General features: G+C 41.6%; 3 protein-coding genes across 8 annotated transcripts; all 3 read left to right on the top strand.

Moving 5' to 3' along the window:
* The first annotated feature begins 1,829 nt into the window (after positions 1-1,829).
* Positions 1,830-2,768, top strand: LOC116250842 (photosystem I reaction center subunit V, chloroplastic). The gene has a single exon (XM_031624793.1). The coding sequence runs from the start codon at positions 1,845-1,847 to the stop codon at positions 2,460-2,462; it is 618 nt and encodes a 205-aa protein (XP_031480653.1). The 5' UTR covers positions 1,830-1,844; the 3' UTR covers positions 2,463-2,768.
* Positions 2,769-5,968: 3,200 nt separating this feature from the next.
* Positions 5,969-12,374, top strand: LOC116250302 (ubiquitin-conjugating enzyme E2 5A). Of its 5 annotated transcripts, none has more exons than XM_031623936.2 (5): positions 5,969-6,121; positions 6,246-6,302; positions 6,469-6,502; positions 6,985-7,218; positions 11,740-12,374. In XM_031623936.2, exons 4-5 carry the CDS (start codon positions 7,003-7,005, stop codon positions 11,968-11,970), a joined length of 447 nt encoding a protein of 148 aa, XP_031479796.1. In that variant the 5' UTR covers positions 5,969-6,121; positions 6,246-6,302; positions 6,469-6,502; positions 6,985-7,002; the 3' UTR covers positions 11,971-12,374. The 5 variants fall into 5 exon arrangements, with proteins under 5 accessions (XP_031479796.1, XP_031479791.1, XP_031479793.1 ...); XM_031623931.2 differs by having other exon boundaries at positions 5,970-6,121; positions 6,469-6,524; positions 11,740-12,370; XM_031623932.2 differs by having other exon boundaries at positions 6,065-6,083; positions 6,469-6,524; positions 11,740-12,370.
* Positions 12,375-20,029: 7,655 nt separating this feature from the next.
* Positions 20,030-23,158, top strand: LOC116249568 (zinc finger protein ZAT4). Of its 2 annotated transcripts, none has more exons than XM_031622695.2 (2): positions 20,030-20,392; positions 21,310-23,158. In XM_031622695.2, the coding sequence occupies exons 1-2, from the start codon at positions 20,356-20,358 to the stop codon at positions 22,722-22,724; spliced, it is 1,452 nt and encodes a 483-aa protein (XP_031478555.1). In that variant the 5' UTR covers positions 20,030-20,355; the 3' UTR covers positions 22,725-23,158. The 2 variants fall into 2 exon arrangements, with proteins under 2 accessions (XP_031478555.1, XP_031478556.1); XM_031622696.2 differs by lacking the exon at positions 20,030-20,392 and adding an exon at positions 20,645-21,141.
* Positions 23,159-23,878: the final 720 nt, after the last annotated feature.

The raw sequence follows: 23,878 nt of genomic DNA, 5'->3' as shown, positions 1-23,878 counted from the left end.
ATACTCTTATGTCTTCAAGGTCTTGACTTACTTCACCGTGTTTATAGAAACACTAGTTGCCATCATTTCAGCCGAAAGGAGTAACACGCCGGAGTATGACTGCAACCATGTGATTCGAACCTTGGACCTTTTGAGTGAGAGCCACCTGGTTACATGATGACGCTTGAGCCAAATACAAATGTTTTACGCTAACGTTTTACTTTACTCACAACAAAAAAGCCACACGACGGCTCATTTTCTGATTATAAAGAATTTGGCATCAGAGCCAGGCACTGTGGTCACGGATTGCACCCGGCTATGGCTCCATCGGGACACTTTTCTCTTAGTGGGATATTCAGCAGCAAGAGCTGTCGTTAAGCAGTCTAAGTTCAGTTCCCTGGAGGAAGCGAACTGCAAATCTGCCACCTCGTTTGATTCAGCGTATCACAAGAAGCGAACGACGCATGGGATGCAATATAACAGCATCTTACTTGGATCAAATAATGCAATATTTGGTCTCTTACTGTGTATGGAATCAGGGTTTCTGTCCCCGTAGCTAGATTTAATGTTTTAGATAGAAAATACGTTAAGTGATCTTAACATACATACAAGAAGAAATTCACCTACAAGCCAGTCTAGTTTCAACTCTACTTGAATTCCGCTACTTGGACTTCAGTTAGCCGGTTCGACTATAGTTTCAGACACTTATCCACGAACAATAGCTCAAACTTGAACCATCTCCAAGTTAGCGATAAGGTCCTCTTCATCTTCTGACTCTGCGCAAGAAGTGACGCCCATAAAATTGACTGCTCATTGCTCGTCGCCTCGTTACACCAAACCCTCTCTTGGCCTCCTATAGTTGTATTGTCATCAATAGACAAATCTTTCAAACTCTGCTTTTCAATCATGGACATTGGTGGCTGGAAGTGGTTGACCACTAGAGAGAGAGAGAGAAACTGTAGAACACCAATTCTTCCTCGCACTTGTGAAAATTTTGAATGGCTCCATCTTGTAGAAACTGTATTAATGGTGGAAAACAGAAACGGAGCGTTTGGATGAGACTGGAAGTTAGAATTTGGAAGAACTGATTTTGCCTCCAACACCAAGTTTCTGAAGTGTTTACATTATGTTTGAGGAAAATCCAATTTTGACAAAATCTGATTTGCAAAAGAGAGTAAAAACCTGACCCCATCAAATTATTCATGAAAACCATGTGTTATGTGCCTAAAGAAACAAAAAATTAAGTTTTAAAAACTCAATAAAAACTTGATTTTCCTAAAGCTAATTTTTTACAAAAGGGCGAAAGTTTTTCTATGGTTTGATTTCTAGATGCATGAAGCAGACCAACTTCATCCATTCGGTACACTTCAAAATCTTTTCAGGCTTTATCAAACGGTTCCTTAAGTCCACATCGAATTTTTTTCCCTAACGATCTTAGATACGACAACAAACAACTACAAACTGTATCATTTGATCTTGCATATCAATTTCTTTCACTTGGGTCACTTGATAGTTGACCCACCGAGCTGATCGGTGCGGGCAGGTGTGGTCAATTGCCTACACAGACCCATAAAAAGTGTTTATCCCAAAACACCCGTAAAATGGATGGATGGATTAATGATATTGGAAAGGGTTCCAATTAAGGACGGCCCAGATCATGAGGGATTCGGCACCAAAAATTAATGAAGAGGTGGTGCAGGTCTACAAATTTGGACCTCACATGAGGCCTTCCCAAATGCAAGGATGAACCACCGGCGACTGCTCACCACAAATTTGATCATGGAAAAACTAGGAAGGAGATAAAAGAAATCGCTACCACCAAGCCCTATGATTCAAGGGCAGGATCTCTTATCCAGAACCAACCAATGGCGTCCACCCAAGTCACCACCATGCGCACCCCAACCCCTCCACACTCCCATCCATATGATTCAGGGCCTCTTCCTTTTCTCTCCCAACCCACTTCCCAGTGTCAAGGCATCGCCACCCCACACCTGCAACCCAGTGCAACAGCCATGGCCGCCACCTTCTTCAACCTCACAGCTCCCCTGCAGAAGCAGTCACCTTCTTTCCAAGGGCTGCGCCCCCTGAAACCCACAGACTCCCTCTTCTCCACCCTCAAGTCTACCGGCAGCAGAGCCCATGTCAAGGTGAGCAGGCCGGCCAGGTTTGGAGGTGTGAAGGCTGAGCTGAACGCTTCTCTTGTCATCAGCCTGAGCACTGGCCTCTCCCTGTTCATGGGGAGGTTCGTTTTCTTGAATTTCCAGAGGGAGAATGTTGCCAAGCAAGGTCTGCCCGAGCAGAATGGGCAGACTCACTTTGAGGCAGGCGACGTCAGAGCCAAGGAGTATGTTGGTCTCTTGAAATCCAACGACCCATCTGGGTTTAACATCGTGGACGTGCTGGCTTGGGGCTCCATCGGCCACATAGTGGCCTACTACATCCTTGCGACCGCAAGCAACGGCTACGATCCCAAGTTCTTCTAAATGAATTGATCCGGTGCAGTATGGTGGACGGCCATGATCAAAGATTCATGTACAGTTGGGGTTAGCCTTGTGCTTAATTGGACTGGACGTTTTCTTTTTTCCTTTTTTTATTTTTCTTGGTGATCTTGCCACCTTTATCGAAATGATCAAGTGGCGTGCAATTCAGAGGGTATTTAGTGTTGTTGGTCATGGATCATGGGGGTGCTCTTCAAGTTGGGAACTGGGTTCATTAGATTTTGAATCTCAAGATGTATTGATGGTTGTAAGATGATCATGGGTTATGCAAGAACAATCTTTTCCTCCAAATTATGATACTTATTTGTTTCTATACTTTTAAGAATACTTGATTAGTTTCACGTCCCATCATAAGCGTGGATCTGTGCAGTGATGAGGTCTCAATTCTGAAAATTCATGCTTAATATAATGCAAGTAGGAGTTGATGACAACGAGAGATTAAGCTACTTTAAGTCTATTTGCTATCCACCATGAACAAAAACTAGAAGAAAAATTTGAAAAACATTAAGGGAGAAGGAGAAAACAGCCACTTGCTTGGCCGATTTCAACACCCACTGGGGCCATCAAAAGCCATAGAGGTCATGGCTGATGACAAACAATCAAATGGCCCTTTTTTAAGGATAACGTAAAGTCGGCGTGATCATTCATATAACCATTGCTAATGAATTATTCCTGCAAGTGCATTGTCATTTTTCTTCCTTTTTTGTTCTTCTGCGGTTGAGTATGGAATCGCATCATCTTTACGTCCGCTTCCACTTTAATTATCACAAAAACTTGACAGCCTTCAAATTGATAAGCTTCAAAGGATCAGTTATTAAATAACATGTAACAGGTAACGCAAAAGTTCGTTCGCATCACCTCTGGTTGGTATCGAGAAGCAGACGCTTTTTCCTGGTGGAAAGATAGTAGTTGCATGTCTATGTTTTAAAAACGTTGTGATGTTGATTACAATTTATAGGACATTCAAAACTAAAGCCGTTCCGTTATGAATTTTGCCTTTTGATCAACCCCAGAATCTGATACTACCATATCAAGAAAAATATTATGAGCTTTCTTTAAACCTGTGCCTCTGAGTAATAAAAGCTGCTAGGAGGACAAGGGATTGGGAGGGAGCTTCGGCTGTCTGCCACATAAATAAGGTTGCGACGAGAATTATTGATGTGAAGGATGAAAATTGGAATTGCAGAAGCCAAAGGGCGTCATGTATCTCAGGCAGCTCGTGGGCTGCAAGTTTTGGTGCTGTTCCAACTTGAGATTGCTGATACTGCTTGTAACGAGCAGGTCATAAGAGAAACATTGTGAAAATTAATTGTGGTCTGTAGGTGGAGACCTTTGATCAAGTGTTAACTCTTAACCCTGCTTTTCTACGGTTTGAGCTTTTGTAGAAACTTGCCAGGAGTGCCTAAAATCGCTTCTATGGCGGGCAGTATGACGGATTGAAGCTAAAGTATTTCATCTGCAGAGATGGGCATCAGCAGAAAAGATCAACCTATGAGGGAACACACTGACCGGAGATCAAAAGTGTGCAGCTGGGGTCTTTAAGCAAAACAAATATTCTTTGCTTGTCAAGTCGATGCTGAGAAACCGAGCAATCTAGAACTTCAGTGAATTGCAATCCCTTTATTGTCCTCGAATCTTATCAACCTTGAGCATCTGCTTTCTGTTCCACACATTCGCTTTAAATTCCCTAGCAGATGCGGCCCAAACTACTAGATGAGAGGGACGAACAGTAGCCAATAGGCCATGAAAAGCCTACAAAAGAAAATTTTCATTTGATTCTTTTACAGAGGCGTATAAAAAGGTACACCTACTGTTTCTGATGTAAAAACTTACCAAAAGAGAAAAGACAAGGAATTTCCAAATATGCGTACGGGAATGAAAAGATGGTCAATCAGAAAAGAAGATCAGATCACAGCATTTGGCAAGAGCATAGATTCTTTGGCCAATTCAGCAGCACCCATTGTGCCACGAAAGGCTGTGGTACGTACAAGTGCTGTTCCTCATCCGTGACGCATCTCTTCATTTCCTTTGAAATTTGACCGTAGAAATTAAAATAGTTTTCTAGCAATGGTTTCTGGTGAGCAGGAGGCTAATTCCATTCCAAGATTGAATTGCAAGATTGAAGTTCGAAGTGTCCCCCTTCTTTCCATTGTTCAACTTTTCCTTAGACTACTTTCAGTGCCTCGCCAGTCATATTTTAATGACTAATTGTGTTGAGGTTGGTCCCGTTCTATAGAGCGAAAAAATACAAAACCATCGTTCCAGATTCTACCCATTTGTAAAGCTTTGCATAAAATCGGTTTTTTCTTGCTTTTACAACGATATGTATGAACCATACTTTCGTAAAGCGTCCAAATCTTCATTCGTTGATTAAGAGTAGCGGTTGGCCTCAACCACTTGAGTTAGGGATAAAGATCAGGTAGCCCTGGCATTTCTGCCGACTTTGAGCTTTGTTATGTAATGAAAATGAAGAAGGGACCCTTTTGTTCCTTTTAGGATGCCGACATCCTTCGCAGATCACCTTTGGAAAGATAAATCTTACACCAACAAGATTATGCCAGAAAATTATCCCATTACATATTTTAGAGGCAAAACTTAGTTTTACTTTCAAAACACCATTTTAGGCACGTTTAGATGACATCAAAACTGGGTTTTGCTAAAACCTAATTTTGACAAAACCTGATTTTTGTCATAATCTTGTCCATGGATCTGCGTCCAGCCTCGGATGGCTATCAAACATGGTGTAAGTGTTTTTTTCTTTAGATTCAGTTGTAGTACTAGTCATATAATGTCTATGGTCAAATGCAACGAAAAACAATCTTAAGTCTATGGTTAAATGCAATGAAAAAAAATCTTTGAGTGCTTACATTGTGTTTCATGTAACAAAAAATGACTCGAGATTTTTAACTTGTTACGGTGGGGTTGGCTTGAAAGTCCTTAATATGGAGCAAAGAATCAGTTTTAGGCTATGTCGGTATAGTTTGGTACATTCAACACTGAGGGCGCGTCTTAAAAGAAGGGAAAGATTTAACATCTCAAGCATGCCAAAATAAGACATGTAAATACCTCCAAATTGTGAATCCGTCAACTTGTCATAACACTTGCGTGGAAACAGTTCTAGATTCGAGATTTTGAAAAAATATTGAACAGCTTATGGAGCCCTTCCTATCAACTGCAGTATGAAAGAAAAAAAAAAAAAAGACGTCATAAGATTTGAGAAAGAAAAAATTTCTTTGCGAGTGCTTTGTGAGCTTGTCAAGCAAAATTTCATTTGCAAAACGGAGTAAATAGATCAAGAAGACATTTATGGGATCTGAAATTGTATTGAAATGGAAAAAAAAAAAAAAGAACATGAATCTCTTATCACCCGACTTCCGACCCGATCGAAACCGGTAGTTTTTATGGATCTCGGGCTCATGGGGCAACGATGAAGATGAGGAGGGGCAGGCAAGACAAATGCAAATAAACGAAGGGCATTTACGTAGATGAGTGACTGCCGAAGGAGCCGCCTTTTCTCCTTGGCGCGCCTTCGCCTCAAAACCGTCTCCGTCGCTTCTTCCCTCCTCTTCTCCGTCGTGTCGAGCGTCGAAGCTGTAAGTTTCGCGGGTGAGCGTCTTCCACAAAAAGCCGATCTCCCGTGTTAGGTTTTACGCTCGTACCCTTTCCGCCCTTTCTCCTCTGTCAGCACACACAGTCTCGCTCTCCTGCGTCTCGTTCTCACTTTTTTTATGGTGTAATCTCTTGTTGGGATGCGTGCGTCTTCCGCAGAAGAGTCTTTTCGTTGATCCCGATAGCCTCCCACGTCCCTCTCTCTTCTTGTTCCAGGTAAGAATCTCAGATCACGTTTGTATCCTTGGATGTAATTTGATGATTGGTTGTCGAGTCTTCAGAATCTCTATTGTCGTCCGAATTCTATGGAATCCGTCGTAATTCCATAGGCCCGCAGGGTTTCTGTTTTCCCCTAATTTTTTTTTTCTGCTTTTTCTGGCAGGGATTTCGATCCGTCTTCAATATCTCAGGCCAGGGTAATTGAAGGTTTTAGTATCGGTAGGAAGAGATTACTTGATTTCTTCATGCGTTTCTGTCGGCTTGGTACTTTGCTAGTTTGGCCTCCTTCCTTTTGCTAGATTCTTTTTGGCCTTTTAATTTTTCTTTTAAAGTTACGTCTGCTATCTGTAAGTTCTTCTACTTCATTTAAAAGTGCTTTCGAATTATTTGAATTGTGAAACGGGGATTTATATTTCTTCACTCGTTTCGTATTGTCATGGTTGTTGTGGTTGTGGTCGTCCATAAATCTTCGATCTTAGCTTTTTTTCTTTTTTTTTTTTTTCTCGACCCTTTATTGCTTGAACAGTTGTTTGGGTTTTATTGGACATATTACTGTCATGTTTATTTATCTGGTTCGTTTCTGAGGTTGAATCTCTTATGTCTCTACAACCATGAATTTCTGCTTGGTTTTTTTCTTGTCGCCGAAATCCACATTTAATACCTCACGGTTTTTTTCTAGTTCTTACTGGAAGAAGGCATGGCTAGCAAGAGAATTCAGAAGGAACTTCAGGATCTGCAGAGAGACCCACCCGTGTCTTGTAGTGCTGGGCCTGTTGGAGAGGACCTCTTCCATTGGCAGGCGACTATTATGGGTCCCTCAGACAGCCCATATGCCGGTGGAGTATTCTTTGTGATTATCCGTTTCCCTCCAGATTATCCTTTTAAGCCGCCCAAGGTCAATTTCCAGACCAAGGTAAAAGACCTACCTAATTGCAACAACTCGGGTCCTCATGTTGATTGCCTTCTAACACTATGGAAGATAGTCTCAAGTTAACTGCTTATATAGAGTCTAGATATTCTCTTCTGATGTTTAGATGGTGCACAGTTTACACTTGTAGTGAAATGCAAATCTTTGCATGTGCCTGTCACTCATGATCCCTCACTCTGGTGGCTACGTTCGTAATCTGTCTTCAAAAGAAATTGGTAGCTACAGAGACGGTAACGTTACTTGGACGAGCAATCAGCCTATTAGAATTCTTTAAATCCGGTGTCATCAGAGCGTGTTGGGTGATACATATACCGTAAGTACTGGCCGAAGTGTTTTTTTTTTTTTTAAATAACATTTTTAAATTAATTTAAAACGTTTTGCATTATTTTTAAATTCATAAAATCGGAAAATAGGCAACTGCTTGCAACAGCGAACTGGTTCCTATCTGCTTGCCTCTCTCTTTCCTTTTAGTCATCCTTCACTTTGTTGGTCTTCTTTTATTTGTTCAGCTTCTTTACCTCATGTCCACTGTCTCCATACAATAATCTAAACCTCGTCTTCGCTCTGCTTTGTGCCGAAAGGGACCATTTTTTACCAAAGCATTGAGTGAAGAGTTTAAGCAGTCTTCTTCTTTCTAGATTGGCGTCTCACTTGTAACCTAAAGGTGAAGGCGAATGGGCTTGGGATCGACCTTTCGATGATTATAACTCTGTTGCGATTGTCATCACCATAACAGGACATGTTTTTCTCTCATCCATGACAGGCAACATTCTGTTCTACTAAGAAAAACACGATACATAAGGAAAGTTTTTTTTATCTGACCTTGTCTACCTTCTCTCTTACTGTTTGCATAGGCTGAATTTGAATCCTTTTGAGTGTTTTAACTGACTCGGCCGCCATCTCCTAAGAAGCAGCTCCTTATAAAAATGCTTTGGGGTGTATGGGCTGCATGAAAGCTATAACATCATGCTCGTCGTCTTTTTAAATATTTTCTGCTTTTGTTTCTTTTCCTTTTTCCTGATTGGAGCTCCTCATCTTGATCTTGTTCGAGTCCTTCATAGTTCATCGCATTTACTTCCATTGTCTTATACTGCGCGAGGCTGGTTCGTGATTGTTTGCTGGCCATGGCATTTTTCTCCTTTCAGATATAATTTTCTTCAAGTAGGCCTTTTATTTTCTGCTTATTAATTGTCATCTTGTCAGTCTTTAGGAAAGAACTTACACATATTATTTCACTTTTTAACAATTTTTTTTCTTATTATTTAATTGTTCTCCAGCTGCAAAATTAAGCCTAAAAATGCAGTTTGTTAGGGAAGCTTTTGCATGCATGAGTCATAGATCGGTAATGTGCCAAAAATCTGTTAGCATGCTCTTACGAGAGAGGATCAGGTTGGTATCGGTTTCACCATATGAAGCCGCGGACTCTTGAGAGTTTTGATTGTTAATGTACTCTTGTTCACCATCTTGACAAGGCTAAACGTGTAGTCCATGTTAGCGACTTAATCACGGAGTGGCCTGTCAAAATTTATGTATTTCTATAGTTTTCATGATTAGAGGATTTGTCTTACTGTTCCATGTATTTATGGCAGATTCATGTAACTTTGTAAGATTGTTCCATAAATCTGCTTCAAAAAATATGGTAGATTCCTGTAACAATGACAAATTATAAAGGTAACCAAACAACACCTTTGCGTACACCTGTTCGAGTCACCTGTATGTGTCTTCGGACATAGGATAACGGGAAATATGTACATAATCAGGTATGGGCCAAACTTTCACCATTTGAACATCGCTTGTAGAGTTAGCCCTGCTTAAAATGAACTTGAGTCTTGGTGTTTAATCTCTCAGGTTTAGTGGGGTTCCATGCGTCACGCATTATTATAATTATTTCATAACATTTATTTATTTTAAGGATTTGAGGCCTTGACCCCTGTTTTGAGGGTTTTGAGGCTATCGACACTTTTGTTTATTTGGCCTTTTTGAATGTGCGACGGGCCTCTTGTCAGACTTTGAACTCGAGATATGCTGGGAGTATCCTTTGACTGGAATCCTCATAGTTGCTTGTTTTGAATGTTTTGGATATATATTCTAGTGTTCCTTTTCTTTATGTTGGTGGATACGAGGAGTGATAACAAGAGCTACTTGAAGGTGTATGTTACTGTCTACTTTATAATAATAATAATAAAAATAAAAATAATAACACTATTGTTATCGTCAAGTCTTCCTGGTGTGGGTGAAGTTTGGTGAAGCTTTAGTCGCCTGATTTGCTCGTTTGTCTGTTATCATGCTGGATCTCTTTGTTTTGATCAAATAGTTCCTCCGTGGAAACCAAGTCGATATCAAGGTGAATACAACACTTTGGTAGCGCGAGTATGATGGCCATTAGTCTTCGACATACGGCATAAGTGCAGAAAGATTGATGCACTGTGATCTTGTGATGTTGCTGGCAGCTTGGGTTTTCATTAGTGATAATTAAGTCAAGCTAAAGCCAAATTTTTTGCCAGAAACAGTAGATCTGGCCTAATTTTTCTGTTTCAATCAAATAAGAGTAAACTTTTGCTACCCTTTGGCTACTCTTCTGTTTAAACAGCAGCGGCCTCCTCCTGTGTGTCCTTCCTCCCCATCTCCTTCATTTTCTTTGCCCATTCGTTCCATAACGCCCGTTCTCTTTTGGGTTGTCGCTTTATGGTTGGAAACGTACTGATTTCCATCGGAATATTCTGATTTCTTTATGTGATATTGGCTAATCGAAGATTCGAAATCCACCCAGTTGACGCCCCTAGCCTGAAGACATCTTTCTTTTTCATTGAAAACTCAAAATGATCATGAACGCATCTCTCTTTGCAAGTGTGATGGGAACAAAACATAAACTTGGTTTATCCTTGATTTGATGTACCCATCTCTTTCACTGAGGAAAATCTTATAAGACCAGCTTATGCATGTTTCTTTATAGGATAAAACGCATTAGCTAGTCAATTGTTTTTCGTATTATTCCATCTGAATTTTAGAATAACGATAGTCAACAGTTAAAATGGATTCAAGTCCGGCTGGTTCTTAGCAGTCAAGCTTGCAGCTTATCACCTAAGGCACTAGATCCAGCACGGTTGCGTTGTTTACTAAGTAAATAGCAACATCCCTGGACCATGCGTGCCATTGAAGCTCTAAACTAATAGGAGAAATACAATGTCTACGCATGGTCCACGCCTTTGTTGGCGCTTGTATCACGGTTAATATTGTTTTGTGTAATAGAATTTGGATATGGTTTGCTATGTACTTTTTTTAATTAAGTTTAAACTATAAATCTTCATTTAAAGTTTAATAAAATGCACAAATTTTTCTCTACAATTATCGAGCACGAAAAAAGATTTTGCTTGTTTTCTCCCTACCAAACGTAACAAAACTTTTCCCCTGAATGGGACGTTTGGTTGAAATAAATCAAACTGTTGGTTGAATTTTAAAGTTTCTGGATGTTGCTTTCTGATAAGAAGTTACAGGTCTTCCTGCAGCCTGCTGATGATGTGAAATTATGTACCAGGCGTCTATGAGCATTTGTAGCAGGCACTTTTTTCTTTTCCCTTTTTGCACGTAGTGTTATTTCTCTCAGTTCTGCCTTTTGATTCCTTTTGCTCTTCTGCGCTCAATTTGTTTACATTTGGTCTCTACATCCTTGGTAATCTTGTTGACCTTTCCGCAGGAGTGCGACTTCGTACCGCTAGGTCTTTGTCCATATGGTGTTTCTGTCACTTTAACGTGTTCTCTCAGGCACTCTCTTGAGCAGTGTTCCTTTTGCTTGTTGGATCTCCAGAGTACGAAGTTAAAGGCGATTGTCAGGGTGTGCCTTGCTCCCGAAGACCTTGTAAACAGATACCTGCCTTCGATAAACCGGGACCAATCATACCCTACATTTATTTGTCCCATCCAATGAAAAGCAACATTCTTGTCCTATTCAAAATATGAAAGCCTTTAACCTTCTTCTCCCAGAATCCCATCCTCTCAGTCTCCGACCTCCCCAAAGAAAAAAGAAAAAAAAAACTCTCTTCCTCTTTCTATCTGCACGAAAATCTATGTGCTGCATAGACAACACCTCCTGACATGTCAGTTGCTTCCCGGCACCTGCTTACTAAGTTGTGCCACATGAACAGCTTCGACTGGTCTTCTCTTTCCTGATTGCCTGAGCTACGAGAGGACTTGAGAAGTCAGTTTACTTTATTGATTTGCTGTACATTCGGATTGGACATGGGCTCAAACCAGGGGGAACCAAGACGTCGCTATGGAATAGAATTTGGTCATTTGCTTGCATCCATATAAAGTAGAAGCTCCTTTTGCTCCTCTGTTTGTGTGTGCATAGTTGTTAGAACGTATTATTCTTGCTTTTGTGGAAATGCTGGGATTTTTATGGCAAGGTCCTTCTTTTGCTGTTGTTTGTGACTTTATGATGCATTACTGAACATATGATAATAAATCTTGCGACTGTTAAACTATGTTTATGTTCGTCCGGGCGAGCAGGTTTACCACCCAAACATCAACTCGAATGGCAGCATCTGCCTGGACATTCTCAAGGAGCAGTGGAGCCCTGCTCTCACCGTTTCAAAGGTCCTCCTCTCCATTTGCTCTCTCCTAACGGATCCCAACCCTGATGATCCTCTCGTCCCCGAGATCGCTTACATGTACAAGAACCAGAGATCACGCTATGAGGAAACTGCGAGGGCCTGGACTCAGAAGTACGCCATGAACTGAGCAGAAGCTGAAGGCCTGTTTCGACGTCTCTCCTGATTCCAAAGTTAGAAGGAGACGAGCGGGGGCCAAAGACATGTCCCGAACTCCTGCCCGTCTCAAGGTTTATGTTGTTCACTGCATGTGACATACTGTAAAATATCTTGAAAATCTTGGGGGTCTATTCAAGCTCTTCTTCATAGACAAAGAGGTAATCTGTAGCCTGTAAATTAGTCTATTCTCTGAATGCTTTTGTCTTCTAGGGATCTGAAATTTTTATAACGCAATAGAACCAGTCTTCCAGGGCTTTGTTCTCGGATCAGCGACTTGGGTCTTTAGGCCGATCCTTCCAGACTATGTTATTTGCTAAGTTAATGGAGACTGACCTATTCAAAGGCCTTAAGCCAAACTTCTTAGCTAGGTGAAAGCAAGAGCCCTTGCAGGCAAGCATTTGAACGAGCAAGAATATCTCTCGGCCCAAGTTGAATGTTGTTTTGGGTGTTAAATCCAAAATAGTGAATGAAACATTGTGTTAAGTTATAAGCAATCTCACTATTGAGCTACAGAGCACCTGCTCCCCGTTGATCCTCAACCGCATGTGGTGGGGCTTGCCAGAAAAAGTAACATCATCAATGCTGGTTATGTTGAACGTTTATCACCAAAATGGACTGTTGAGATTCTAGATGTCAATAAAGAGGGAGCAGATCATATGCAGTCGCCGGTTGGTCTTTCATGGACGTTTATTTTCTACCTATGGTCGGACAGCTTCACTCATGGGGTTTTTTACTGCTCCTCATTTGCTGTTCTTCACCAGGTTTAGACTCCGCTCATGAGAAAGAAAGAAAAAAAGAAAGAAAAAGAAAGAAAAGCTAATTCTTCATATGATCAGATATGCTTTCATTAAAATGCACTTACAAAGCCTAATTACAATTAAGGCTGGACATGGAATTGGGCGGCTGCGAGCTTGCCTGATCTGGCGCACTAATCCATTGAACCTAGGTTGGGATTTTCGCTCCCGTTCCTGCTGGATTGCAGCCCAGGCTAGTCATGGGGCTTACTGGTTGGGTTAGCCCCGGGGCCGAGCCTATCCGTTGGGCTATAGATTGACCCTTCATAATGTCAGGATCAGAATTGAATCCACTGGGATGAAGATTGACAAAATCTTCAAACCGTATCCGGACCACTTGTAAACCCTACCGTTGACTAGTCTGGCCAGGTCAAGGAAACATTGGCTCATGGAGACGGACCACTTGTAAACCCTACCATTGACTAGTCTGGCCAGGTCAAGGAAACATTGGCTCATGGAGGCACATCAACATGATGCTGCCTGCCTTTATTTCACAGTGTGTGCCTTCAATGGTGGTAATGTGTATGAACTGGTTTGAACGGTTCCGCCCAACTGCTCAAGTTAAATTGCCTGCTTGGGAACGTCCGTCCAAATACCTGCTCTGTTGAACAGAGATTAAAAAAAAAAAGTCATGGACGTTGCCATCTATTGTGACACTTTGTCTCAAGTAAAAAGAAAAAAGAAAAAATTTTGGTGGAACCATCCGGGAAACATCCTAAACCTTGCGCTTCTTTCTTATGTCATCCAGCGACCAGCCATACCTCAAAGAACTCTATCTAGAAAGGTGGGAAAAGCTTTATACATGTAACTATTTATAACTGTCCTTTTAAATCTCAATGTGTTAGATTTGGGGTGCGACCAGCTCTAATGCACCGGATCCTATCAAAACTGCACTGTCAGCTTTTTGAATCACCATAACTCGACACGTTACGTGTCTATAACTTTTTGAAACCGATGATGATTACAATGTCAAGCAATCGTGATCTAAACACACAGGTTTTTATATAAAAAAGAAAAGGTTTCAAAGATATCTTTACATAGATCGCATTTGTGCAGTCAAGCTTGGTTAGGGCAACTTAAAAAGATTGTGTTTGGAATGACACGCGTGTATAGTGTTCTGGACATGCTTTCCCTGAATGCCAACCACACATGGGGAGTGGAAATTTGGTGGCCCTAATGATGTATGCACTTGAGAGGGAGGGTGGGGAGCTCAGAATCAGTCCGTGTATGGTTTAGGTCATCCTCACATAAATATTGAGTTGTAACTTCAATGTAGTTCGTTTTTTCTTCCCTTCTTTTGGAGCCCACGATTCTAGGGATCCTCTCTTAACTGCTACTATGTCAACATCTATATGCACCAACAAAAAAATTCTCTCTTTCTTTCTCTATACATGGTGGTGGCTTATTAGTTGTTGGTGGCGGATTTGAGAGGAGCACAACAATAAGGTGTTGTCTGTAGCTGCATCAGTATACTTAGTTAGCTAAGCTGATGTGCATTCCGCTTTGGTTTTCAAACTAGCATGTCACTTTCTCTCTTTGATCTCGCTCTTTGTTTTTGCTTTTGTTTTTTCAACTTCTTCTCGTTCGTTTGTTGCCTTTTTTGTATGCTTTATTTTCTTTGTTTTTCTCCAGCCTTCTCCTATTCTTTTGTGATTATTTGTTAATTCTCTCTCTCTCTCTCTCTCTCTCTCTCTCTCTCTATATATATATATATATATATATATATATATATATATATATATATATATATATATATGAAAACAATGTTTTTTTCCTTAGTTGTTAAGCTTGGGGATTAGACGTGTTAACCAGAAAGTTGAAAGGTGGTCCGCTGTTGTACGTCTTTGGGAGATGAGCCAAAAGTTGGTCCTTTCGTGCTTGTATACGTCAAGTCAAACTCGTATAAGCTTATGTATGCGTGTTTTTATTCTATTGATTAATTTGAATATTCAACATGACGCCTGCTTCTTAAATCTGTGGTTCTAACAAATTGCAGACTTCAAAACACTGGCGGCGATACGAGTTTTTATCTTACGGGGCACTATTTTAAAATTTTCATGCCTTAAGGGGCGTCAATATATGAAAATTAACAAACAGTAAAAAGCACCCTTAATAAAAATAAAATAAATTTGGTGGGTTGGTGTGGGCAGTTGCCCACACCAGCTGGGTACACTACTCTTCAAAACCGTGGACTTGAAGTATCAACTATCTTTATCCAAAATTACAGGTTTTTTGCTTGGAATTAGTTGAACATGAAGTAATGACCTAAAGCTCCGTGGCTAAGATCATGGATCTGAAATCTTGGGACCTAAGATCCCAAGATCTTCCGGTCTGATATTTCGAGAGACTCAAACACCGTTTTAAGTTAAAAGTGCCGCTTAATTCCATCTTGCTATTTTCGCATTTTTTCGAGTCTTTGCTGTTGAATATGTACCATATCCAATATGGTGCTGATCCGAGGACTTGATTTACCTGGACATATGGGACCTGCAATTAAATAGGTCCAAGCGAATATTTGGTTCGATCTTCTTAAAGATCAAGTTGAATATGAAGCCATGCAATATCTGGATCCAGAATCCGCAAAGCGGATAAAAATGACATGCTCCTTACATGTAAAAGATTGAGCTTTGGCGAGACCGGATTTGAATTGCATGCTCAAAATGCAGGTTCGAATCCAGCTTACAATCCAAATGAGATTCAATTTATAGCAAATACCATATGTACATGTAGGTTTTTCAACTGCTTAATCCCCGAAGGGGTTGGTGCAACAGATGAGAAGGAGGCTGCTAAATAGTCAGACTTATTTCGAGGTCCCGTACTACAAAAATACATAAATATTGTCATGCAATTTGAATAGTAGCAAGGGTGTCACTTTAATGTACTGAAAATAAGTATGGTACCCTGGGGGATAGAGGAAAGGGTAAGGTTGTATCTTTCAACTGGATGGTAGGATAAAATACTCTTTATATTCACCTGTATCTTTTCAAATGTTTGCCCAATAACTTAATGTTTTGTTGGTTTCGGAATGGATATCTAGTCATGTTCGATCCATCTGCTATTGTGCAAAGTAAAACTTTGATTATCTACTTTCCACTGGAGTGGTTGATATGCTCTAGTTTGTGGAAGAGAGAGACATAGATAGAGGAGAGAGAGTAGTATTGTCTCTATCTCCGAAGTGGAATCATCAAAACTTATATTAATTTCAAAAAGATCTTTAATAAATCAGACTTTATTGCCGCGACATTATTGAAATCGGAGTTTATCTAGTTCTTATGAGGACATTATCTTAACGTATTATCTTCTTCTCCTTTGTTAATGGCTAATAACTTCTTAATACTTTTAAAACTTTACCATAAATTATAAAATGCATATGCTGCCAGAGATCTCATGATAGGTAAAGAAGTTTAGAACTTTACCATATAAAACTCTCGAGTGCGAAGCTGCCAAAATTGCTCTTGTCACTTTCGTGAGATCAACGACAGACTTTCCCCTTTGAAAATAGGCAAGCCAAAGAGTTTTGTCATCTTTTGATGCACTAGGAGCCACATTCCACAAGGTGCAATTAAACTCTACCGGTACTTTTTGGTTGGCATCCAGTAGCAAACTGTGCAAGTTTTCTCCAAAAATTCCAAATTTGATTTTGAATTGCCATATAGATGTAATCTCAAAACATGTTCATTATAAATCACTAAATTTTGATAAATTTGTGGCGACATGCAACTTAGATGCATGATTGTGAAGATTCAAAAGCCTGGTTCTAAGTAAATTAGTCAACTTAATGGTTATATATAATGGTTATATATATATATAACGTTATGATATGAAAAAGTTTAGTTTTGTATTGAAGATTATCGAATTCTTTGAAATTATGAAAAAGTTGGCCGAAAACAACTCTACAACATTGACATTTAAAGTAAACTTTTGCGCAGTCTTTCATGGAAGCACCTCCAGGACCACAACCATGTGTTGTGGTGGAGGTTGCTTTCTTGCATGTAAAGGAGAGAAGCAGATGGTGTATAGAGAGCTTTTCTTTTCTTTTGTGATGCATGCGAGGCACATCAATTTGGTTGCCTTTGGGTTTCTTCCTTCTCATCTTGACATTAAATAAATTTTATATTATTTTGAAAAAAAAAAATTATAATATTATTTTATTAAAGGTCAGCTGCAAAAGGTGTAATGTCTCACAAAATGTAAAAATCTGAACCCACCTGTTTCTGAAATTATGATCAAGAAGTTGGGCCTCAATGAAATTTGGAGAATATTTATAATTAGTAGTAGAGGGCGCAGTGGCTCTTCTGCCCTCCCCTTTAGCCAAAGGTAGTATGGACTTTTCAAGGGGCGGTGCTCCACGTAAAAAGTTTTGAACCATTGATATCCGAGATGGACGGCCCATGTCGACTCACCAGTTTTTTTTTTTTTTTTTGGTATATGACGATGGAACCGCACCCACTTGGGTCTTGGTTTTTTTTGCCATACTTGTGCAAACTAACTAGGGTTAACATCTGCTTTTTTTTTTTTTTTCTTTTGGAACTTTTTTTGTGTGAATTTCACCGACTGGTACATCTTGAAATAAAAAAAATGAAATATTAAGAAAGTTATTGCCTACATGGAGCTAGTGTTGAAATGAATATGATAGATATATTGAAAGGAAAAAAAAAAAAATCAGGTCACCTAGGTTCTTATAAACATACAAAAAACCACATAATTGCTTCTTTCTTCAATTTGTTTGGTCCAATGATGGCTAATTTGCCATGAAGAAGAAAGAGTTAAGCAGCTGTCTTTGTGTTTCACAATTGTTAATCTAAAGCAGGAATCAATTTGGGAAATGAGGCCGAATTTGGCAACTTCTTAGCCCAAGGGTGACTAAACTTGCTATGAACAAGAAATAATTAAACTGCTGTCATTGTTCTTATAATGTTAATCTAAAACATCATACTAAAATGATACAATAAATGGACCAACTGAAGACGGAAACCAAGGAGAGAAATGAGAGCCAAAATCGGCAACAACGCTCGTTTAAGAAGGTTACTAATGAGGAAGGAACCAAGGTGAAGCACAACCTAGCTTAGCTTTAGGACCTCGAACCATTTGGGTCATTAGATCACACAAGTCACTAATGCAGTCCTAAACCCCAAAAAACAAGAAAAATATTGACTTCTTCGGCTCACTAGCACACCCGGTCAAACAGACTTTTTGTTAGCGGAACAAGTTGTATTGGATCCACACTTTTGATCCATATTCGATTCGTGGACAAGCCGAGGACTGGGTTTGGCACGTAGATGTTGCTACTTATACCTATGTATGGTACGCGGCTATCAATGCGTCTCAGTTTGGACATGTTCGATCCATTTGCGACGGCCAGCTCCAGCTCTAGGAGCAGTACTCCCCTACAGTGCTGTAGAGAGATTGTCAACGGTAAAAAAATAATAATATAATGAATTCATTATTAAGGGTGGCAACACCTCCCTTTTTTGTAAATAAATAAATTTGGGGTGCTCCCCACGAAATCTATTGAAAAGAGAAATGAATGTATAGTATAGGGGAATATTTCCATTCTCTTCTTATTCATCCCTTTTTCTTTTATTCCTATTATTATTGCCACCATTCTTCTTCTTTTTCATCCCTTTTTCTCTTATTCCTATTATTATTGCCATCTCCTTGAAAATAATCGGTGGTCCCCCAATCAAATGGTTTTAAAAAGAAAGGAGTGGGTGGAGGAACTCAATCCTCCTCCCTTGTTTGGATCCAAGCTTTCTTTTTTCAGATCACAAAACCGATACCACTATCCAAATTCAAGATCCAAATTTTGCACGATGACATCCATCACAATCGCGTAGGGAGGAAAGTGCTTCTCAAACCACCATTACAGGTAAAATACCATAACACACAAGTCGTCCACCCCGGATGTTCCACGATATTATTATTGAAATTTCATTCAAGGTCTCCATCTTAACATTATTTTAACCGCCAATGTCGATGGAGTATGCTAAATTTATTTTAATTATCTACTTAAATTTAAAGATAAATGAACAAAAGGAGGGTGAGTGTGGCTGTTGCGGATAGAGCGAGGGGGTGGGGCCCGAGGAGAGTTGCAACTTTTCAGGGCCGAACGTGAAAAGGGCGGGGGCGTATGATGTGGGACCCGCTCCAAACGGTTGGAAAGCGGTTTTGAAGCGGGCCCCACATCGACCCGGTTCATGATTTCCGTTGAGATTTTCGCGGTGCACGCACGCGAGGCGAGGGTGAGGGGGAAGAGGAAGAGGAAGAGGAAGAGGAAGAGGAAGGGGAGCTGCTGCTCTCTTTCTCAGAGGGCGTTTGATTCCAATGGACTTTTCCTAGGGAAAAATCACAAAACGCTTGGAGGGAGGGAAAATAGTTCCCTCCGGGAAAAGCCGGCCACCGTGTATCTGATCTGGAGAGGCGTCAGAAGCAAAGCGCCCTTTTCATATACAAGGTGTGACGTTCGTGCCGCGACCAACAAGAAAATTAAAAATGGAAGCGTGGAATGAAGCAGGTCAGCATAAATGCGCCACGGCCCAGCAGTGAAAGAAAAAAATTTCTCACGAGGACCATCCAGTCCAGCTTCTTGAGATGCGACCGAAGCGCGAAGCGGCAGATGCGGGTTAGGAAGGAAAGAAAAATAATTCCTAAAGGATGAGCTGCTGAAGCTCAGTCGCGGAGAACGAGGTGCAAACACATCCCGAAAGGAGTGGGGGCGTCGATCTGCGTTCAATCTAAGTTGAAGATTAAGCTGCAAGCTAATGGCATAAACCCCCAGAAGAGAAAAAAAAAAAAAGAATGGTCAAATATGACGACAATGGGAGTGGTGTTGGGATTACCAGCCAAAGTCCACAACCTTCACACATCTAAAACAAACAAGAGACAAAAAAAGAACGGAGAAAACTTTCCAAGGTTTGGTTGATCTTTCTCCACAAGACAAACGCATTCAGCTCCCTAAAAAATGAGGTCACTCATGCAGATCATGCTGTGGTTTTTTTTTTTTTTTTTTTAAGTGTAATAGCTCTGTCACAGGGATGTCATGTTTTTGGATGGAGACCGTGTGGAGAACTGTGTGCCAGACCCTTGATTGATCTAAATCGTCAGCTCCAATTGCTTGTTCGTTAAATCAAACCCCTGGTTTTGAGACTGATTTTTTTTTTGTTTCCGTAAACTAATTAATTTATTGAAAAGAATGGTGTTTGAAATGAACTGGTGAAAATCTGTAGATTGGGGGAGGAGAGGAGGAGGGTCGACAATGGTGGCAAGAATATCGCTGGTGTCATCATTCTCTGGCAGCGTCCCACAAGCAAAGGGAGCAGTTCAGTAATTCCTTCTTTTTTGTTATTCAATGGCCGCAAGCGTTGGAACAGATGTAAAGAAAACCGGGTCTCTCTGGCTTTTCACACACGCAGAGGAGAGGCCGAGAGAGGGAGTGCTTGCACCACACACACTCACAGAGATAAGATTGGTTTGAACTCGAAAGTTCATCTCCCACCGCCCCTCGAGATCAACCGCTGATCAAAGAGTCCAAAAGGCTACATGGGAGCCACGAAAGAGAGTCCATGGCGGCCGCCCATCTGGCGGCCGTGACTCAACCAGGTGCAGCCTCGTCCTTTTATTTATTTTCAGAAAGAAAAGGTCACGAGCTATGCGGTCTCTGTATTTGAAAAGGCAGGTCATGGGGGCATCAGAATTCCACGCTGCGTTGGGTGGGGGGAGGTCAATGGTTTTCCGGCGGTGGGAAGCGGTGGCGCTGGGCGGGTTGCCGGCGAGGGGGGGACGGTATGGCGGCGGGTAAATGAGGGGGAAATGTGGCGTGAAAAGGGAAACGGATAGATACAAGGGGGATTTGGGGAGTGAGTGGGGTAAGTGAAAGGGGATTTGCTTTCGAAACTGATTATTAGGGGAAGGCGTTTGATTTCTTTCCAAAATTTCTCTTCCTTCATTGAATTCCGATTGACTCTCCTGCACAGAATTAAAGATTTGGCACCAACAAATCAGTTAAGTTCTTGGAAATTTCAGGCCTTGCTATATAGAGAGAGAGAGGGTAATAGAAATTTTTAGAAAGGAAATTTATTTATTTTATTTCGAAGTGGGTGGCGACGTGAGGTATCTTCTAGTGGGAGCGATCACCCCCAAAAGAAAAAGTGGGGAGGAGAGAGAGGGATGAAGGTATTAAGAGCCACAAGGGAAGAAGAAAAGGAAGGAAGGTAAAAACCGAGAAAGAAAAATAAAGGGAGAGATTAGAGGAAAAAAAGGAGAACGTGATGGTCAAGAAGGAGAGAGAGAGAGAGGCAGACGGGTGAGGTAAAAGAAAGAGAGAGAGAGTGGAGGAAGAGGGACTTGAAGTAGGTTTGAAGTCTTTTCTTCTTCTTTCGCCCCCTTCTTCTTCTTCTTCTTCTGCGTCTTCTTTTTCCTTTTATTCGGTCTCTTTTCTTGCGTTTGCCTTTGCCTTTTAAGATCCCCGAGAGTGATAAGTGGTGTCCTGAAGGAAAACCAATCTGCCTCTGTTACAGAGGGAGCTGAACAGGTCACTGAATCAGCTTGCATGGAAGCTCAAGGCTGTGCGGCTGGCCCGGAGAAGCCTGCAGAAACCGGAATCAAGCTGAAGATCAAGATGGGGAGCAGGGACCCAGCCGAAGGCGAGGACGGCTCGCTGCCGGAGTCGGAGACAGTTTCCGGGTACAGCACCGGCGACGACGCCTGCGTCCGGTATGCTTGCAAGGTTTGTAACAGGTCCTTCAGCTCGGGCAGAGCCCTGGGTGCTCACATGAGAGTTCACAGTGGCACCGCCACTGAACGGTGTCCTCCCACGGCATGCGCCAAAGGCGACGACGTCACCACCGCCACGAAGACCAGCGTCTCCGCTGCCCACCGCCAAAATCGGCAGCCCAACCGCCGCCACCATCACATCGAGGAGGAGAACATGGCCACTGAAGGTTCAGCTGAAGCTCAGTCGGTTCTCAAGAGGAAGCCCAGCAGCACCTGCGTCCTCTGCAAGAAGCGGTTTCCGTCCATGAAATCATTGTTTGGTCATATGAGGTGCCACCCAGATAGGGACTGGAGGGGAATTCAGCCACCTGAGAAGCTCCAGAGCTCCCCTTCTTCCACCGTTTCCGAGTCCGAACCAAACTCTCCGGCATTACTGCCGGAGAAACCAATCGGAATGGCGTCGTGGCCGGTCACCGTCAGGAGGCGGAAGAGGAGTGTGGCAGAAGCTGGGATGCGAGATGAGTTTGATGGTACGGGGGTTGATGATCCCGTCTACCATGCCGCCTATGACCTATTGTTGCTCAAGAACTCAACTAATCCCGGTGGCTCTGATTTGTCGGCGAGTCAGGACGGAGATGCAGAGTATGACGAAGACGGACCTGACGGCAGAGCTTCGAAGAGGAGGAGAAAGAAGAAGAAGATCAGAGCTCTTATGGATCCCTCTGGGAAGTACCGATGCACTACCTGCCACAAGTCGTTCTCCTCCCACCAAGCTCTTGGGGGCCACAGAACCAGCCATAAGAATATCAAAGAGGAGCTACCCAATGGAGAAACTGCAGAAAAGGAGGTCGCTGAACCTCTTCCTGCGCACCCATGGCCGGAATTCGATGATGACGAGGTGCCGACTCACCAGTGTCAGATCTGTTTCAAGTCTTTCCCATCTGGGCAGGCGCTGGGTGGGCACAAGAGGTGCCATTGGATCGAAGACAGGGCCGCCGCGGCCATCATGTTGGAAGCAGCCGAGAGCTCGTCCATAGCAACCACCACCAGTGAGGAGCAGAAGAGGAGCTCGATTGTGCCTGGTTTCGACCTCAATGAGGTGGCGCCACTCGAGGACGCTGATCTTGATTCTCTTTACAGTATGGTCGATGTGGTTCCTGCTGCTGCGAAGCTGCTCGGTATTGAGGGATCGACTCACTGCTACCTGTCTGATTCATGATCCATCTGCTTGACGTTTTCAAGTGTTTCTGGTGCGCAATTCCGCTGATTATGAATAATCGGGAGCTGGGGAGCTCAGATTTTTTGGTGCCTGGCGTCATTCTTCGACCTGGAGGACGGCAATTTTGGTGTGCCCAGAAACTACTTGAGCTAAGAGCAGGAGAAAACAGAGCAAGCCTTGATGTTTGCCTCACTGATTTTCTTTTTCCTATAGGCTGTGTAGTTTTTTCCCCCTTTTTCTTGCTTTCTCAGCAGCAGCAGCAGCTGAAGCTGGGATGAAGAAACATAACCATTTGTTCTGGTTTTTTTTTTTTGTTTTTTTGATCCTGAAGATAGTGTGATCACCTCCTTACTGTACAGTTTATTAGCTTTTATACTTGTTCCCGGGAGTTGCAGCTTTTATTCGTAAATATTGTTAATTTTCAAATTTAATTTCACGGGCGTACAGATGTTGGTATTCGGGTTGTTTTTTCCATCTCTTTTGAGTTTCTGCTGATTTTTCTTCTTGACTCGTGTACTTGTTTGTCATGTTCTGCATTCGCAGTCTGGCGCCTCTCTCATAATCTCATTCTTTTCTATATTTGCCAACAAAAAAATGGAGCAATGGCTTCACAGATTTTTAAGAGCTTGCTTGAGCTAGCTCAGTTTTGACAGGGAGAAAATTGCAGAAATCTTGAGCTGCTCAGTGCTCTCTGATTGACATCTGAAACAGAAAAAAAAAAAACTGAAAAAAGAAAGAAGGATAGATTAGTCATTGTGGATTTCTTTATTGCCAACTACTGTTGGAAATTTACTGGGCCTGCACCCTTCATATTCTTTTCTCTAGCTGATTTATTTTCGTAGGCTTTTATGTTCCAGATGTTTGGTGAGCTTCTGGCTTTGATTTGGTTGTACTGACTAATTGTGCTGATTTATTTTAAGCAAAATGGAAAGGGGAGCTCTAACTGTCTGCTGACCGCTTCCTGTGACCCTTGAAAGCAACACCTTCTTTACTAATTATTTGACTTTCTAACCACTTTCACGCCATATTTTTTAATTCTCAATTTTTGAGAAACCATACATATATATATATATATAGAGAGAGAGAGAGAGAGAGAGAGAGATTTCAACAAATAGAGAGAGAGAGAGATTTGAACAATTTGTAGGCAACTAGTC

This window comes from Nymphaea colorata, chromosome 3 (genome assembly GCF_008831285.2).
Source record: "Nymphaea colorata isolate Beijing-Zhang1983 chromosome 3, ASM883128v2, whole genome shotgun sequence".
NCBI classification, from domain to species: Eukaryota; Viridiplantae; Streptophyta; class Magnoliopsida; order Nymphaeales; family Nymphaeaceae; genus Nymphaea; species Nymphaea colorata.
Note: the sequence above shows the minus strand (reverse complement) of the source record. Positions and strands in the feature narration are given on the sequence as shown.